This window comes from Arvicola amphibius, chromosome X (genome assembly GCF_903992535.2).
Source record: "Arvicola amphibius chromosome X, mArvAmp1.2, whole genome shotgun sequence".
NCBI lineage: Eukaryota > Metazoa > Chordata > Mammalia > Rodentia > Cricetidae > Arvicola > Arvicola amphibius.
In genome coordinates, this window is record NC_052065.1 from 16,523,736 (window position 1) to 16,540,594 (window position 16,859).

Sequence of the window (16,859 nt, forward strand, 5' to 3'; positions counted from 1 at the left end):
ATATCAATCCTCCTGTCTCAGACTACTGAGTACTAACATACCAAGCTCCCTACTTAAGTGTTTTACATAAGAGAAAACTAAACTTGTATGTGTGTGTGTGTGTGTGAATCCTTTGTGTACATAGGTGCATACAAATATGCAGAGACCAGAGGAGGCTACTGGGTATCTTCCTCTCACTTTTGACCATATTTCTTAGGGCCAATGTTTCTCACTAAATCTGTGGCTCATAGCTTTTGGCTAGGCTGGCTAGCCACCAAACACCAGCAATCCTGTCATCACCTCCTCCCCCTCCCAGCACTGGAGTTACAGGCACACTTTTTACAGGGTGCTGGGATCTGAACTCAGATACTCATGCTTACAAAGCAAGCACTCTTACCCACTGAACCATCTCCCTAGCATCCACCTTTGATACAAGGTCTGCTCATGAGGCCCAGGCTGGAATTGATCTTGCTATGTAGTTAGGATGATGTTAAACTTCAGATCCTCCTGTACGTACCCCCTAAGTGCTGATATCACAGGTCTGTATCATAAAGCCCGGCTTATGCAGTGCTGTGGATTGAACCTTGGGCTTTGTGCATGCACAGCAATATAAGTGCTTTGTTAAACAAGCTGTATCACCAGCCCTACACTTGTTTCTACTTGAGACTGGGTCTCACTATGTAGCCCTGGCTATCCTGGAACTCACTATACAGACCAGGCCAGCCTCAAACTCACAGAGATTGGTCTGCCTCTGCCTTCCAAGTGCTGGAATTAAAGGCATGAGCCACTATGTCCAGCCCCATATTTCTTTATTTAATCTAGTATTATTCTAGCCTACAGCTTATGGCAGTTGTCCTGCCTCAGCCTCCTGAGTGCTAGGATTATAGGCAATACACAGTATACCTGACTTAAAATCTAAAATTTTTTGAGTATGCACACAATGCCACATATGGGAATTCCACACCTGGCCACCAATGATGAGTCACTCTCAAAGTGCCCAAGTGCTAGGTGTGGTCGCGCACACCTTTAATCTCAGCAGTTGTGTGTCAGAGGCAGGTGGTATTCTGTGAGTTCAAGGCCAGCCTGGCCTATGGAGCAAGTACTAGGACAACCAGGGTTATGCAGAGAGCTCTACTTTATCTCAAAAAAAGCAGGGCACTAAAAATATTTTATAAAATTACCTTCAGGATATATGTATAAGGTATGTTTAGATTTAGGTTTCATCCCCCAAATATCTCAGTAATTATATGCAATATTCCCAAATGAGACAAAATCTGGAGCAAACACAAACATTACATATGAGAGACATCCAATCTTTACATTATGATACCAGAATGGAGACTCTAGCTGGAATTTTTTTTTGAGACAGGGTTTCTCTGTAGCTTTGGAGCCTGTCCTTGAACTAGTTCTTATAGACCAGGCTGGCCTGGAACTCACAGAGATCTGCCTGCCTCTGCCTCCCAAGTGCTGGGATTAAAGGCATGCACCACCACCACCCGACTCTAGCTGGAAATTTTAAGCTCAATTTTGCAGAAGTCAAATTTCCTGTATCAGGACATATAGATACTAGGATGTTAAGCAGCCAGCCAGGAATTCAGGTCTCCCTGTCTCCAAAGTCTTCTCCGTATTCCCCGAGGACAATTCGCTACACCAGTACTAGGAAACTACAAGCCAGGTCAGAAGAAGCATTACCTGGAGCTGGGAGTTGAGGTCGTCTTTCTGTCCCATTAGATCTTCATATTCAGCCTGCCGGTGCTGTAGCTCAGCTGCCAATTCAGTGGTCTGCTCCCGAAGCGTGTTCAGCTCTTGTGTCTTTGCTGTCTGGATCTGGAGAATATGGTAATGATGGGAAATGGAATGCAGGGAGTCCTACTACTCAGGGACCCCTGGGTCTCCCAGTTCCAGGGAGATAGAGAGAAGTATGAAGTGAGGTAGAAAGACAGAAAATTTAAAACAGAAAAGCAGAGAGGTTAGTGGAATATTCGTGAGATAAAACACTATGCAGTGAAAAAAAATACTATGCAGTGATAAAAGAACCCATGCTGCATAGTGATAAAGCTCACAGACATAAAGGTACCAGAAAGTAGGCAAGGACAGAATAGCATCAATTTCATTTATATGAAAAGAACAAGCAACATGATTCTATGGTGCTAAAGGTCAGAATATTGGTTACTTCCAAGGATCTTCTACCTCACTGAAAAATGCTCACACAGAGTTATAAAGGGACATAAACAGACAGACACATTGGATTCACTGACCACACCCAAGATTATTAATGTTTCATGCACTTTATCATAGAGAAACTAGAGTGCCAGAAAAGCCGTAGCAGATGGAGAAGAAAGCTGGAAGGCATCAGAAAGGAGGAACAGAAACAGAATTGAGTAAAGGGTCCAAACCACCCTGACCAGATGTGAACCAAAAGCAGAGAGAGATAAAGGAAACGGAAAGATGAGCAAGGGCTCCCAGGTGTCCTGTACCTGCTCCAGAGCAGCCAAGCTAGTCCTCAAGGCATTGTTCTCAGCCAAAAGCCCTTCCACTTGTTCCTGCGCATCTGCACTCTGGATGGACACCTGGCCCCACCCCCACGACAGGTGAGAGCAGGTCCAGAACAGAGGGACAGGACCTACCCACAGCCAAGAAAGAAAGGAGACAGACGCACAGACACACAGACCAGGACTAGGAAAAGCAAGACCCCTTGGGCCATGCTTGCCTGTAAAATACCAACTCAGCCAGCTCCCACCCTCGAGCCCAGCTCCCGAGCCTACCAAGTACAACATACCTGATCTTGTAGGGCACGCAATGCCGCTGCATGCTCCAGGCGCTCTCCCTGCCGCTGATCTCTTAGCTCCGCCAAGCTCTATGGGAAGTCAGATACCCCATTTCAAACCTCATCTTCCCTGGGTGCACAGAGATATACAGACTCCCTCTACGAACACCTAAAAGCATGTTCTCAGCACCCGTGAGGCTTGCACTAGTTACCAGAGATCTCAGGTTCGCCCAGACTCCAAGCTATTAGGCATAGGGCTCTCAAACACATTCGCTCCCTCTCTCCCAGCCTGAGCATTTCTGACATACCTAAGTTCCTGAACCTAGCCTCTGAGGGGTTCATAGTCACCCAGATTCAAGCTTGGAGCCCCAGGATTTTCAGCCCCCATGGACTGTAACTTTACCCTAATTACCAGGATAATTACCTAATTATCGACATACTTAACCCCCATGTCCTAAGCTTAAGAGCCATAGTTCACACAAACTCCTAGTCCCAGACCCTAAAGATGGCAAACTCATGACCTCCTAGTTTCCAGCTCGTGAAGAAGCCTCAGACCGACCCATCTCCATTGCTACTCTGGCTTCCCATTGAAGCACGATTAATAAAAACTCAGAGACAGAAATTGGAGTTCAACCTGAAGACCAGAAAAACAAAGCAGTCACTGGCTCTTAGCTCAACCTCAGTTTGAAAATGATTATCCTGCCTACACAAAACCTCAGAATGAGACTGAGACTGAGAGCTGTCTCCTCCCGTTTGGGGTTTAAGTTCTGGAATCAAGGGCGGCACCACTACCACCTGGTTTCTACGGCAAAGTAGTGTGGCTACTGGGATTAAAGGTGTGTGTCATTGCTGCCTGCTCTGTAAAGTGGCCAGTGTGGCTGTTTTACTTTTTTGATCCTCAGGCAAGCTTTATTTATTAAAATACAGATGAAATCCCACTACATCCCATCTCTGGGAGTATTTAGACCTAGACCAACAACAGCTCCTGAGGATTTTATCCATACTCTTTCCCAGCCTTCACACTCCAATCTTCTAGGAGTCCTGCTTCTACAAGATACCTTATCCTCCATTCTGAGAAACTTCAGACCTGCCTCCTCTCAGAGGAAATTCAAAGGTTTTCAAGTCAGACAGCCCTAATCCCCCGGAACTTCACACCCATGTAAACTTTGGAGGTCTCAGCTTTTTACTGCCACCAAGGATCTTAGAACCTCAGGACCACCCACCCTATAAACCCACCTCTTAACATCACAGAACCACAACAGCTTTCCAGACCCTGAAGGTCTCAATTATATTCTGCCTCCAGCTCCAACTGCTCCATATTTGAAAGTCCAGTGGCACTCGAACTTCATGTCTTTGAGCCCTAGGTGTCTCCAATATACTGATGTCACAGTTTTTAAAATTTATTATTATTGTTGTTGTTATTTAAACAGGGTCTCACTATGTATCTCTGGCTGTTCTTGAACTCACAGTGATCCACCTGCCTCTGCCTCCCAAGTGCTGTCTCTAAAGGTGTGTGCTACTACAGCCAGCTGATATCACAGCTTTGAAAAGTCTCAGCATCACCCAGTTTCTACTGGGAGAGTCCCATAGATCACATTCACCCTAATTCCTGGTCCTAGACTCCGGTGAGAGTTCTGATTTATACAAACTTGTGGTATACAACCAGAATCCTTAGATTCCCACCTCAGGATCTCTGATTCATGTAAACTCTTAACCCAACTTCTAGGACTCTGAGGTTTCTGAGTTCCCATTTTTCTAGCTCTTAGAGGGCTTACACATACCTATTAGGTTGCTATATTTCCAAATCTTAGATATCCCAATCAGTCTCTAAAGACCTCATACCTCCCCTGTCTACTCCAAGAATCTTGAGACCAAGCCCCCATCACATCACCTGATTGGCAGCCTCAAGTTCCTGCTGCAGCTTTTGGGTGTGAACCAACTGGGCTTTGAGATCAGCTTCCTTTCGCTGTTGTAATTCTTCAATTTTGTTTCTAGGGGTGATAAGGATAGAGTATATTAGGCAGAGCTAGAGGCCCAGTCTCCCATCTGTGCCCCTATGGTCTTTAGCTAATTTGGCTGGGCACGGTACCTATTTTTCTACTATTGACAACCCCAGTAGTTACCTGCTATCATTAAATAGTGTCTCCTTCTCTGTCTGCAGACGACAAAAACTGCACGCAGAAAGACAAGCATAGATATGTTATTTCCATAAGCCAATCCCTCTCTCTCTAGGCCCCCAAAACCCCTGGAAAGAAAAGTATACCTTTCCTGTTTCTTTTTCAGTTTCTCAGAGAGCTGAGGGAGAAAGAGGAAGGAGTATAGACAATAATGAGAACACTGACAAAATAAAATAAACAATAGAAACATTTATAGACACTTCACACTGAGTCCTTCTACAAGTTGGGTTTTACTTATGATAGTCTTGTGGAATTCTCAGGACTGAGAATTGAGAGCTATTGATTTTACAAGTGGGTAAACTGAGTCTCAGAAGGGCTAAGCAATTTGATGGCCCAGTTGTCAGCAGCAGCAACACCATCTCCAGCTAGCTCCCTTGGACTCCAAAGGCCATTATTTATGCTCCAAAAGCAGCAGCCAATGGCCACATCACAGAATGGCTAGGCTGGGAGGCCTGGAAAGCAGGATCATGATTGGTTGTCTCACCACTGGGCCCCCAGGTTCTAAGGGCATTCTTATATGGATGAATTGGCAAAGCTGCGAGGAAACAGAAGGGATGGGACCTGCCATGCACAAGGTAGAATGGGACTACATTAGCTTATTCTACAATGAAAGCAGCTCTGAAATTTGTGAGCCTCTATTTCACACATGATCAAACTGAAGCTCTGAGGATGCACAATGCTCCTCTGCTGTTAGGAGAAAGCCAGGCGGCGGCAAACCCCACCTTAGCAAGTTCCTCCTGTAGTCTGGAGGTTTCAGCTTGCTTTGAGCTCTGCGGGTGGTAGGGGGGGGGGAGATAAGGGATGGAGTTGTTATCAGCAAGGATGGAGGAAGGCCTCTACTTTTGCCTGTCCCACCTCCCTTTAGCCCATGAGATGGTGATGTCACAGACATCTCCATGGGCCCACAGGCAGGAATACAGCATTTGCTGTCTCCCAGCATCCCAGTCCCAAGAGACCCAGTTTTACCTCTAAGCCTTGCAGCTGCTCCCAGAGCAATTTCTTTTCTTCTTTCTCCATTTCCCATTTCAGCTCCACTTCTGCTAATGGCATGGGAGCCAGGGCAGCGGGGAGTGCATCTCCTGGGGGATCCCCTTGGCCCTCACTGGCAGCTAAGGACCTCACAGTCTCTTTCTCATAACGTTCCTGCAGTGCTGTTGAGTAGGACAAGAATATCTGATGGGGGCTGGAGAGATGGCTCAGTGGTTAAGAGCACTGGTTGCTCTTCCAGAGGTCCTGAGTTCAATTCCCAGAAAACACATGGTACTCACAACCATCTATAATAGGATCTGATGCCCTCTTCTGGCATTCAGGTATACATGCAGAACACTCATACATTAAAAAAGAAAAAAAGAAAGAAAAATAAAAAACTATGTATGATGAATGAAATCATCTCTGAAGCCTTTTGTTATGTCTCAAATACAGGGAGACCTATCTATCCTTCAGCCTCTCAGGTTGCATAGGAACCTGCCCCAGATGAAGCCTCATTCTGGCATGTCACACATAATTTTTAAGCCCCACCAACCTCTAAAATCCTATCTACCATGTTCCATACCATATATATATATATATATATATATATATATATATATAAACCTAATTCCTACCCATATTGTACCTGGTCTCATTCTTGATTGTGAATGCAGCACCCACCACCATATAAGCCCCAGCTACTCACCAAAGGCCCATGTTTCAGACCCTCCTCACATTCTATCAAGCTGTCTTTCCGCCTTCATCTCAGACCCTATTTACAATTTGGGCTCAGAATCTTACCAATGTTCTATTTCTGCTTTGTCAATATCTCCTTTTCAACATCCATTCTGCTATTCTCTAACATTTGCTAAGAACCAGACACTGAACTAACACAGAGTGAAACCTCTTAATTGTTCCATCTTCTTGGCACAAATACTCTAGTGTACTGTGTGGATGGTTTAGACTCAGAGAAGTAAAATAACCACCAAAATGCAAAATCACACACTTGTTCAGGCAAAACCAAGTCTCACTCTGGAATTTCTTCTCTTTCCCATAAAAGGATTATGTCCATGCTTGCTCTACTCAAGATGTCCCTATATCCCAGGAAGGCCTCCATGCACCTGCCATGTTCTTCTGCAAGGCTGTGTTCTCTGCCTGCAGCCTCAGCAGCTCCCCGTCCACATGTGGACCAGCTTGAACAGTTCCTGTTCCTGTAGCCCCTTCCTTCAGTTGCCGGTTCTCCAGCTCCAGCTGCTCCAGCTGGCTGCAGAGCTGAGCAGGGGAAGAGATGACAGAAAAATAGCAAATCAGAACAATAGCCACCAAAACACAAATAGCACTCGGTCACCCGGTGTAGAATTCATTAAGTTCCCCCAAGAGCCCTATAATGCAGTTCTTCTTACACTTTGAGGATATAGACACTGAGACACAGAGATATTAAACAATTTCCAATTTACACATCTGTTAAGTAGCAAAGTCGAAAAGGGTAAGAATACTGAGAACAACCTTCCATTTGTCGACTCCCAACCTCTGAGATGCTAAGACCTCAGGCTGCTATGGAAGTTGTTAAGCACCATGGACAGCCCCACTGACACACCCCCGCCCCCAATCTGTGTGAAAATATCCTAGCTCCCTGGGTCCCTGGTTGAGAGGACAGCTTCCTCTCAACCCAGGCATCACAAACAGCTTGTAAGACATTTCTAGAATAAACACAGCTTACAGTTTTTATACTCCCAGTCTTTAGCTTTGGAGAGGTACGCCATGAAAATAAAACTCAGCAGGCCCCACTGTTCATTCACCTCCTGGTTAAAACAACAGTTTCACAAGACAATCCCCTGTCTTCACTTTCAGACCAGACTACTGTGGCTGACAATTTTTTTAATTTTATTGCCTAGGATATAACATCGCTTCTTTTAACAATTTCTTCACCTGACTGGCTTCTATGTATCCGTCAGTGCTCTACTCAGATGTCATCTTTAAAGTAGGATTAACCAACACAAAAATTCCAGTCTTTTACCACAACATTCTCTGTTTACTTATTTGTCTCAGTTTACTTATTTTTGACCTAGTGTCAATCACAAATGTATTTGTTGGTGGTGTGAGTTTTTTTTTTTTTAATTTTATCTTGTGGGTTGTTTTTGTGGAGGTTGTTTTTGGTTTTGGGTTTCTTTTTATGCTTTTTTTTTGTTGGTTGTTGTTGCTCTTTAAGATGGAATCTCACCATGTAGCCCAGGCTAGTCTTAAACTCAAAATCTTAGTTCAGTCTTCTAAATACTGGGATTACAGGCACGTACCACCACCACGTTTGGCTACATTTTCTTTTGTAACATGGAATCACAAAACAGTCAGAAACTGGATGGCTTGGACATGAAGTTCTACTCTATCATGTTCCAGCTGGCTGATCTTGGGACAAATTAATTCACCTCCCTGGGGCTCATTTTCCTCATCCATTAAAAGGGGATACTAAAAATATCTCATAATTGTATTGTAAGCATTGAATGACTAACGTAGGGCAATTCAAATGGGAATAGGCATAGAAGAAACAGCATTGGTAAAGGATCACCATTACTGTTTCCCCTACTCCACCGCACCTACACTGATACAAAATGTCAGTGTTCTTGCCAGTTTTTTGTCAACTTCACACAAGCTAGGGTCATCTGGGAAGAGAAAACCTCAATTGAGAAAATGCTTCCTTCAGCTTGGCGTGTAGTTGGGTCTATTGGACATTTTCTTGATTACTGATTGATATGGGAGGACCCAGCCCACTGTGAGTGGTGCCATCCCTGGGATGGAGAACAAGGGTGGTATAAGCAAGCAGGCTGAGTGTTCGTTCCATGGAGGGCAAGCTAATAAGCACTGTTCCCTCCATGGGCTCTGCTTCAGTTCTTGCCTCTAGTTCCTGACTTGGCTTCCCTTGGTGATAAATTGTGAAGTGGGAGCCAAATAAACTCCTCCTCAAGTTGTTTTTGATCAGTGTTTTACCACAGCAATTGAAAACAAACTAATTTTGTTTGCAAATTACCCAAGCGTTGGGACCATTCTGGGCAGCTTCCAACTTTATTTCCAGAACACAGACTACATAGCGGGTCCCTTTAACTATCTATCCAAGGAACAACACCTTTGGCAGGCTCTAGCATCAGGTCTTTCTGTAAGTACCATCAGGGCCTGAGAGGAGTAGGAAGGGGATTATGCAGGAGCCCAGAGTGGTGCAGAAAAACACTACCAGTAGTTAAACGAGAGCACCAGAAAGCTCCAGGGACCAGGGAGAGGGGCTGATGCCAGAGGGTATTAATTAGAGTGTGATAAGATCTAGAGTTTGGAATAACTTCTGTGGAATAGTGAAGTGGACCAATAGAAAAAACTAGAAGTAAGGAGATCAGAAGGCTGTGGAAGCAGAGTGGATGAAAGGAGGTGGAGGTGAGGCAGGCCAAAAACACAGAATGAATGCAAACATGTTTCATACTAAGCAAATACTCTTCCACTGAGCCATATTCCAAGATCCTGGTTAAAAAAGATCTCCTTCTCCTTTACCTTCTTTTCTTCTCCCCCATCCACTGGATAATAACTGTTTTAAGTATGGAGAGGGATGGGAACGTGGCACAGTAATAGAACACATGCTTAGCATGCATGATCCCTGGGTTAGATCTTCATCACCACAAACAAGACATAGTTTAGAGGGAAAATGCACCAATGAGATGATGTCATTAGGGAACACCTCGATAGTTCATACTATCTATGTAGGAGGCTTTACATGACTTACATAGATTAACCCACAGAATCGTCATGAAAACCCTGTGAGGCAGGTGTTTCTATCATCACCACTTCCATTTTAAACATTTGGGAATCAAGAAACAGGAGGCTAAGTGACTTGCTTAAAGTTATAGTTAGTAAAAGGTACAGCCAAGATCTTATTCTAGGCCTTCTGCTTCCAGAGACCTTATTTGGAATTACTGACTGTTAAATTGCCTCTCCTGGCATTGTAACTGCTTAAAGATTGATTTCTGTTGTATTTTGTCTTGAGTCTTTTACTTTTTAAATATTTTTTTGTTTATTCTTTGTCATGTAGCCCAGTCTGGCCTGGAACTCACTATGTAGCTGAGGATGACCTTAAGCTTCTGATTCTCCTGCCTCTACTGCCCAAGTGTTAAGATAACAAGCATGTGCCACAACACACAGTTTATGCAGTGCTAGGGACCAAACCCAGGATCTCATTCATGTGAGTCAGGCACTCTACCAAGTAAGTCATATCCCAAAAATTTCTGTGGGTTTTTTGCCGTTATTTTTGACAATTTCTTACTGTATTCATGTATTATAATTACATTCTTCTTCTTTTGCTCTTTATAGCATCAGATGGAGCCTTGAAAACAGAATTTCTTTTCTCTACGGCATATTTTTCCTTAAAATGCACTGACACTCACAAAATGATCAACCATGGATACAGAAGACTAGTAGGAGAATAAAACATGGGATCTCCAACTTCTCAGAAGGGTTAGAAACAGCCAGGACATTAAAACCAGTAAGGAGATAGAATTAGTCAATCCAGGATGAATTACCTGGAAGAAGTGGAACCCCAGACCCATGTCAGATGAAGGGAAGAAAAAGAAAAGGAAAGCAGTTCAAACACTTTTCCATCCATATTAAGCATTAAGAACTTTACTTAAAGCCCCAGAACACACTGAGGTTCCATAGCTACAGCCCAAAATTATACAAATGGAGACTTGAATTAAATAAAAGGAGTGTCTTAGGAACCAAATGAACTCAGGGGCTCAAAGGATTTAATTCCATGAAAGTGGCCCCACCTGTCAAATGACTGCCCCCAGCAATAGACTAAAGCCTATTTCAGCACCATGGACAGTGTTCAGCGACAGACCCTGTCCACCCTCTACTGCTGAGCTCTTGCCCATGCATACACAGGTGCACCATTCCCATTTCCCCCCTCAGCTATCCCGGGCACCAGCACCTTGCTGAACTCGGCCATAAGTGTACTGTTCTGCAAACGGAAGTCCTCCTCCTGGCTGTGCAGCTTTGCCTGCAGCATCTCATTTTCACTCAGCAGTACCTCCACTTCCTGCAGTGGCAGACATGGGCCAGGACTCCAACAAGGGTAAAAAGGATGGGGAAGTAGGTAAAGAAGGGGAGAGAAGGAAAAAATGGCATTGGGTAGGAAGTATATAGGGCAGAAAGAATGAGGCAATATATGGGAAGAGAGACACACAGCGAGGTCAAGAGAGACATGGAAAAGGAGGGAAAGAAACGGGAAGGGAGATATAGACAAGGGGTTAAGAGGGAAGAGAAATAATGATAGGGAGATGGAAAAAGGGGAGAAGAGAGGGAATGAGAGGAGGATCAGGGAATAGAAAAGGCAGGAAGACAGGAACAAACCAGTAACAACGGAAAAAAATATAGCAAAGAGAAGAGACAGAAGGAAGGGGTTTGAGGAAAACAATGAGTAAGGAAGATAGATGAATGGGAGAAAGAGAAACAAGAAGTCAGAAATAGAAAGGAAAACCAGAAAAGAGAAATGAAAGAGACAGAAACAGGTGGAAGAGAGACAAAGGGAAAGTCGAAGAGAAGAAACAGAGGGGGAGACAGGAAGGCAGGACGTGGATTCATGAGGATAAAGAAAAATATACATAGGGACAAAGAGTGTGAGACAAACACAGGAAAACAAAGACACAGAAATGCAGAGCAGTGAGGAAGTTGCAGATACAATGGGTGTACACAGATAAAGGCCAGGACAATGCCACCAAACAAATATCCCACTAAGACAATCTTGCACACATATTCACCCACCAATGGCCCCCTTACCTGAGCTTTCTTGCTCTTGCTTAGTGCCTAAAAGGAAGGGTGGAAGAGAGCTAAAGTGAAGAGCAATGGACCCCTCCGTGGGATATGGAAACTAATGTGGCAGGGGTTACGTGAGGGCAATGATGTGTTGTGGGATGGAAATATGTTTAAACACAGAACTTTCATAACAGTCAGAAGCCCACAGAAATAACAGAAGAAAAGAATGAAGAATGATTGGGAATTCTGGTGCCTTGGTGCCACAGCACCTCAAAAAATTCTTCCTTTCTTCCATGTTTTTGGGGGAGAGGGGGAAATAGTGTCTTAGATTTTAACCCTTTATAATACTGGATCTCCAAGCTAGTAAACTGTGGCTTCATCCCTACATCTGTTCAAACACATCAATGTGCTTCTCTCTCATGTAACATAGCAACTTCTGTTCCTCTGCTTGGCAGCTAAGGATATTGTCACGCTGTAGAAATCAACACCCTACTAAGAACTCCCGTTTCCTGACTGCCAGATTGTCTGAATTCTGTATAACTCACCCAACAAGTTTTATTTTAATAAAACAAAATTGTATTTATTGATTATTGATTATTACTGTGTGTGTAGGTGCGCGTGCGCGCTCGCGTACACACACACACACACACACACACACACACACACACTTGAGTGGCACAGCTTACACATGAAAGTCAGAAGATAACTTCATGCCAGTCAGTTCCCCTTCCACATTTTTAAAATTTGTGTGTATGGGTGCATGCAGTGCTCTTGAAAACCAGAAGAGGGCATCATATCTCCTGGAAGTGGACTTAGAGCCAGGTTTGGGAGATGCCATCCATCTGAGTGCTGGGGATGGAACTCAGGTTCTGATGGAGAGCAGTCAGTGCTCTTAACCACCAGCCCCTCGTCCAACAAGTATTCAGCCTGTACTGTATGCAACATTGCACTATACATGAGGACAGAGCAATGAAGAAGAATAAAAATAAGGATCTAGGCTATATTCTACCTTATTTTTAAAGAATCTGAAAGGTGGGTTTGGTCTCATGTCACCAACAGGACCAGGACACGTAGGCGCATAAAGAGGCAGAGTGAGTGCAAGACAGGAGGTAGACTCAAGGCAGATTTACTGATAGACTTGACTAATCAAAAGTTAACGAATGAAGCCACATGTGGTATACATGCCTACAGATCCAGCTACTCAAGAGGTTGAGGAAGGAGGCCGACGTGAGGCCAGAAATTTGGGAGCAGCTTGGCAAGACAAAGTTAGTGAACGAAGGCTGGAGATGTAGTGCAGGAGAAAAGACAGCTTGGAGCCGGGTGTGGTGGCAGACCCCTATAATCTCAGTACTTGGGAGTTGGAGACAGGAGAATGAGGAAAGGAGGATCAGGAGTTCAAGGCCATCTTCAGCTACCTAGCAAGCACAAGGGCAGCCCAGGCTTCAAGAGACCCTGTCTCATAAACAACAAAAAGATCACTTTTGAGCCTTTTGGCTAAAAGCAAATATGGAGAGCTTGCCTAGCATGCATGAGATCCTAGGTTTGATCTGTAGCACCACTCAAAAGAAATTTAGGGAATGAAAATGAATAAGCAATTGATATTTGAATGAATTAAGAGTAAATTTTTAAAAAAATCAATAAATTAAGCAAAGCCAGGCATGTCAGCACACACCTATCATCCCAGCACTTGGGAGGCTGAGGGAGGACAACCAAGCGTTTAAGGCCAGTCTGGGCTACACAGCAAAATCCTGTCTCAAAAGAAACACACACACAAAAATTAAATAAGCAAGATTGATTAAAACTAGCAAACTGAAGAGACTTCTGTGAAAAAAAATTTCCAATGACTATAAGAAAGCGGCATGTATCATTAGGTCTGGTTCAGTGTAGGTGTTCACTGGGAGATACATGAGTCAGATGGAGAGAGGGAAGCAAGAGGTGGGTGGATGGGTAGGTGGAGGGAGGTACCTTCTGAGCTTTAGTGAACTCCTTATCCAGGTAGGCGACCTTCTGCCGAAGACTGGCAAGTTCTGGTGCAGGGAAAGCAGGGAATCTCAGCCTCAGGTGGTAACAAGGAACTGAAGGGTCATCTTATCAGGTCTCTAAAGGAAAATCTTTGCCTCTAGTCCCCCAAAACCACCCCATCTAATGAGACTCTCTTGGCTCACCAACACCATTCTTCCGAAGTTCATCTGAAAGCTGGTAGTTATTTGTCCGGAGTTCCAGGAGCTGGGTCTTTGGGAGAAGCCAAGAAACAAAAAGATTTATCAGGAAGGCATTCCTTCCCCACACATGAGGCAACCAAGCCCCTGAGCTCCAAAGACTGGACTGGTACCCCCTAGGTGTTTCCTTAATTGCTCTACCTTGTCCAGTTCTATTCCCACCACAGTCAGACTCACCCCTCCATTGCCCCACTAATCCATTTCATACCCGGGGCCACTGAAAGGTATTGGCATACTGAATGGTACTGGAATAGTCGAGCTCCTGTTTCTATGTGTTCCCGTGACTCAATACATGCAGGATAAAATCATCTTGACTAACCTCTTAACACCCTGAACACTGCCCTGGTCAGACCCTGAAAGCCCCTTCAGCAGAAGGCCTATAAAACTCTTTCTCAAGCAAAGAGAATCTGGTCTTACTCCTTCTTAACTTTCATGAGTCAGGGGGTGTTCCCAAGGTCCTGCAGCACTCCTAAGGTTTTCAAAACATGTTAGAGTCCCCTTAAGTCAAGAAATAAGGGAAAATGCAGCATGGGGCACTGAGCCCTGAAGCTGATTCTTCCCAGAAGCACCCACTGACCCCTCCCCCTACTTTTATGTCCTTCTCAAAGCACCAGCCTCCACCTCTCTCACCACAATGGGTTTGGTCCAGATCAGAATGCTGGCCCGGCTATTATGGGATCTTTCTTGTCCCTTTCTTCCCATACTCAGATAGCCTCTTTCCTAATCCTACACCAACTGCAATACCTTTCTTTCTGTCTGTCTTTCTGTCTTTCTTTCTTTCTTTCTTTCTTTCTTTCTTTCTTTCTTTCTTTCTTTCTTTCTTTTTTGAGACAGGGTTACTCTGTAGCTTTGGAGCCTCTCCTGGACTAGCTCTTGTAGACTAGGCTGGCCTCGAACTCACAGAGATCCTCCTGCCTCTGCCTCCCAAGTGCTGGGATTAAAGGTGTGTGCCACCACTGCCAGGCTTGCAATACCTTTCTACCCACCTTGAAGTCCTTATCCAAAAGAGACCAGTGGTTTTTTTCTCACACATGACCCAAGGGGATAAATCTTCCTTGTTTAAATATCTACCCACTCTTCACAAGATGCCTTCAGTCATGATCCAAAAACGGTGACACTATGTCCCTCCAGAGTCTCTCTCAAATACCCTTGGGCGGGCCAGCTGAAATAATCTTATTCAAAATCTTCTGTAATTTACAGTGCTCCTCCCCATTTATGGTCCAGTTGTCTCATTCTTTTTTGGTATATTAAATATTAAAACTTTATTAAACAATAACACCCATACAACTGTAGCTGAATTGTTTAAATAGGATGCTGGCCCAGCCATATCAGAGATATATATGCTATAAACATTATTTTGAAAACATGCAATTGGTTGGTCAGACTTAACCTGTCTAATATCACATGAAAGTCATTATAGAATAAGCAATAAATATTACGTAGTATAAAGTTTATTCACATGTATAAAAATCTGAAATGTTATGAATGACATGCTATTAGAGGAATGTCAAGTGTTTCTGTAAGTTTCTTAAAGATTAGATTTTTGGCAACAGGCATGGGGACATATACCAGAAATACCAGTACTTAGGAAGCTAAGGGGAAAAGATTAATGCAGCTTCCAGGCCAGCCTTGACTACAGAATGAGACTCTGTCTCAAACAAAAGGATGAAAGAAGGAAAGAAACAAAGAAACAGTGGTCTCATTCTTACATCTTTAGTGACCCTCAGCAGGTCAACTAGCTCCCGGGCCAATAGAATTACTTCTACTCCCTCAACCAACAGGACTCTAGGGTTTCCCCCATTTCAGTCTTTCCCACTAAGGCTCTCTCTCAAAGTGTTCCTCCATTGTGCAGTGCTACCACTCCCTCTCAGAGTGCCCCTTAAAAGAATCAACAGGTCTGTGAACCTGGTCAGACTTCTCCCCAAAACCCCGTGATGTTCCCCTCCCTGAAATTCCAAAATATTATTCTTTTATATCTGCTAGTTGTTCCCCTAATATGGGTTAATGGTATTACCCACTCAGAATAGTCTTCACCCCAGATCTAAAGGAATCACCCCAATCCATGCAACTATCCCCCTACCTTTTAGGATCCTCTACTACCAAGGCACAGCAACTCTAGGGAATAGATCCATGGTTTTCCCTACTCCCCTGGCCTAGTGGTATCTCCCTCAAACTTTCCACCTCCCACCAGTTCATGGTCTTGCCCTGTCAAACCACCCCCCACCCCCACACACACATGACGCAGAAGGCCAGATGCCTGTTTCCTTTCTCTCCAGACAAAATAATTTCTCCTTCTCAGGCTCTCCATCCTTCAAAGTCAAACATCATCACCAGTTAATGGTATGCCCTACACAAGAGCACAAAGGTCTCGCCCGCACCCCGGACTGAGAAACGTATCGCCTACTTAAATACGTTCTACCAACCCCACAAAGCTAATAGAATCTAGCCTTCAGAACCCCCATAGAAATACTCGAAGTCAATAGGGTCGCCACTCAAAGCCTCAGCTTCCCTTCTCCAGACCACCCCCTTATACTCAAGGCCCATCCCAACCAAATCCTCAGAGCCTATGGTACGACCTCTTTCTACCCCGCCCCCAGTCTCCTAGCCGGGTGGTCTTTCCCCACGTCGAGCGGCACCTGCATCCGTTGAAACTCCTCTTCAGACAGAGCTTGCGCCATGTTCCTCCCCCCCCGCCCCCCGCAAGCGTTGTGCGCAAGCGCAGATAGTGTGGCCTGTCAGAGCTAAGGTCGGAGCGAACCACTGACCAGGAATGGGGGAGGGAACGTAATCAAATGTTCAGCGTTTCAGAGACAGAGAGAAGAAAATGATGCTTAAAGGTCAGGCAAATTTCGTTTTGATGTTTCACCAAATTGTCAATTGTCTGTTATGGCTTTTGAGCATTTACAGACTACTCATTGTTATGTGATGTTATGGTATCTCTGTATCATGGGTGGACTTGTCCGT

The 16,859-nt window shown here is 44.4% G+C and overlaps 1 protein-coding gene across 9 annotated transcripts in view; it reads right to left on the reverse strand.

Moving 5' to 3' along the window:
- The window catches only part of Gripap1 (GRIP1 associated protein 1), a 30,170-nt gene extending 13,576 nt beyond the window's left edge, over window positions 1–16,594 (reverse strand). The window contains exons 1-14 of one of the 9 annotated variants that reach the window (XM_038316271.2): window positions 16,532–16,594; window positions 13,842–13,908; window positions 13,642–13,703; window positions 11,701–11,727; window positions 10,853–10,960; window positions 7,014–7,164; window positions 5,890–6,074; window positions 5,646–5,693; window positions 5,010–5,041; window positions 4,870–4,917; window positions 4,638–4,737; window positions 2,759–2,836; window positions 2,457–2,549; window positions 1,672–1,806 (exon numbers count right to left, since the gene is read on the reverse strand). In XM_038316271.2, coding sequence (XP_038172199.1) covers window positions 1,672–1,806; window positions 2,457–2,549; window positions 2,759–2,836; window positions 4,638–4,737; window positions 4,870–4,917; window positions 5,010–5,041; window positions 5,646–5,693; window positions 5,890–6,074; window positions 7,014–7,164; window positions 10,853–10,960; window positions 11,701–11,727; window positions 13,642–13,703; window positions 13,842–13,908; window positions 16,532–16,573 — 1,176 coding nt within the window. In that variant the 5' untranslated portion in view covers window positions 16,574–16,594. Of the gene's footprint in view, window positions 1–1,671; window positions 1,807–2,456; window positions 2,550–2,758; window positions 2,837–4,637; window positions 4,738–4,869; window positions 4,918–5,009; window positions 5,042–5,645; window positions 5,694–5,889; window positions 6,075–7,013; window positions 7,165–10,852; window positions 10,961–11,700; window positions 11,728–13,641; window positions 13,752–13,841; window positions 13,909–16,531 lie in introns of all 9 variants that reach the window. The other 8 variants (XM_038316270.2, XM_038316274.2, XM_038316276.2 and 5 more) reach the window with 8 other exon arrangements.
- Between the last annotated feature and the right edge of the window lie 265 nt (window positions 16,595–16,859).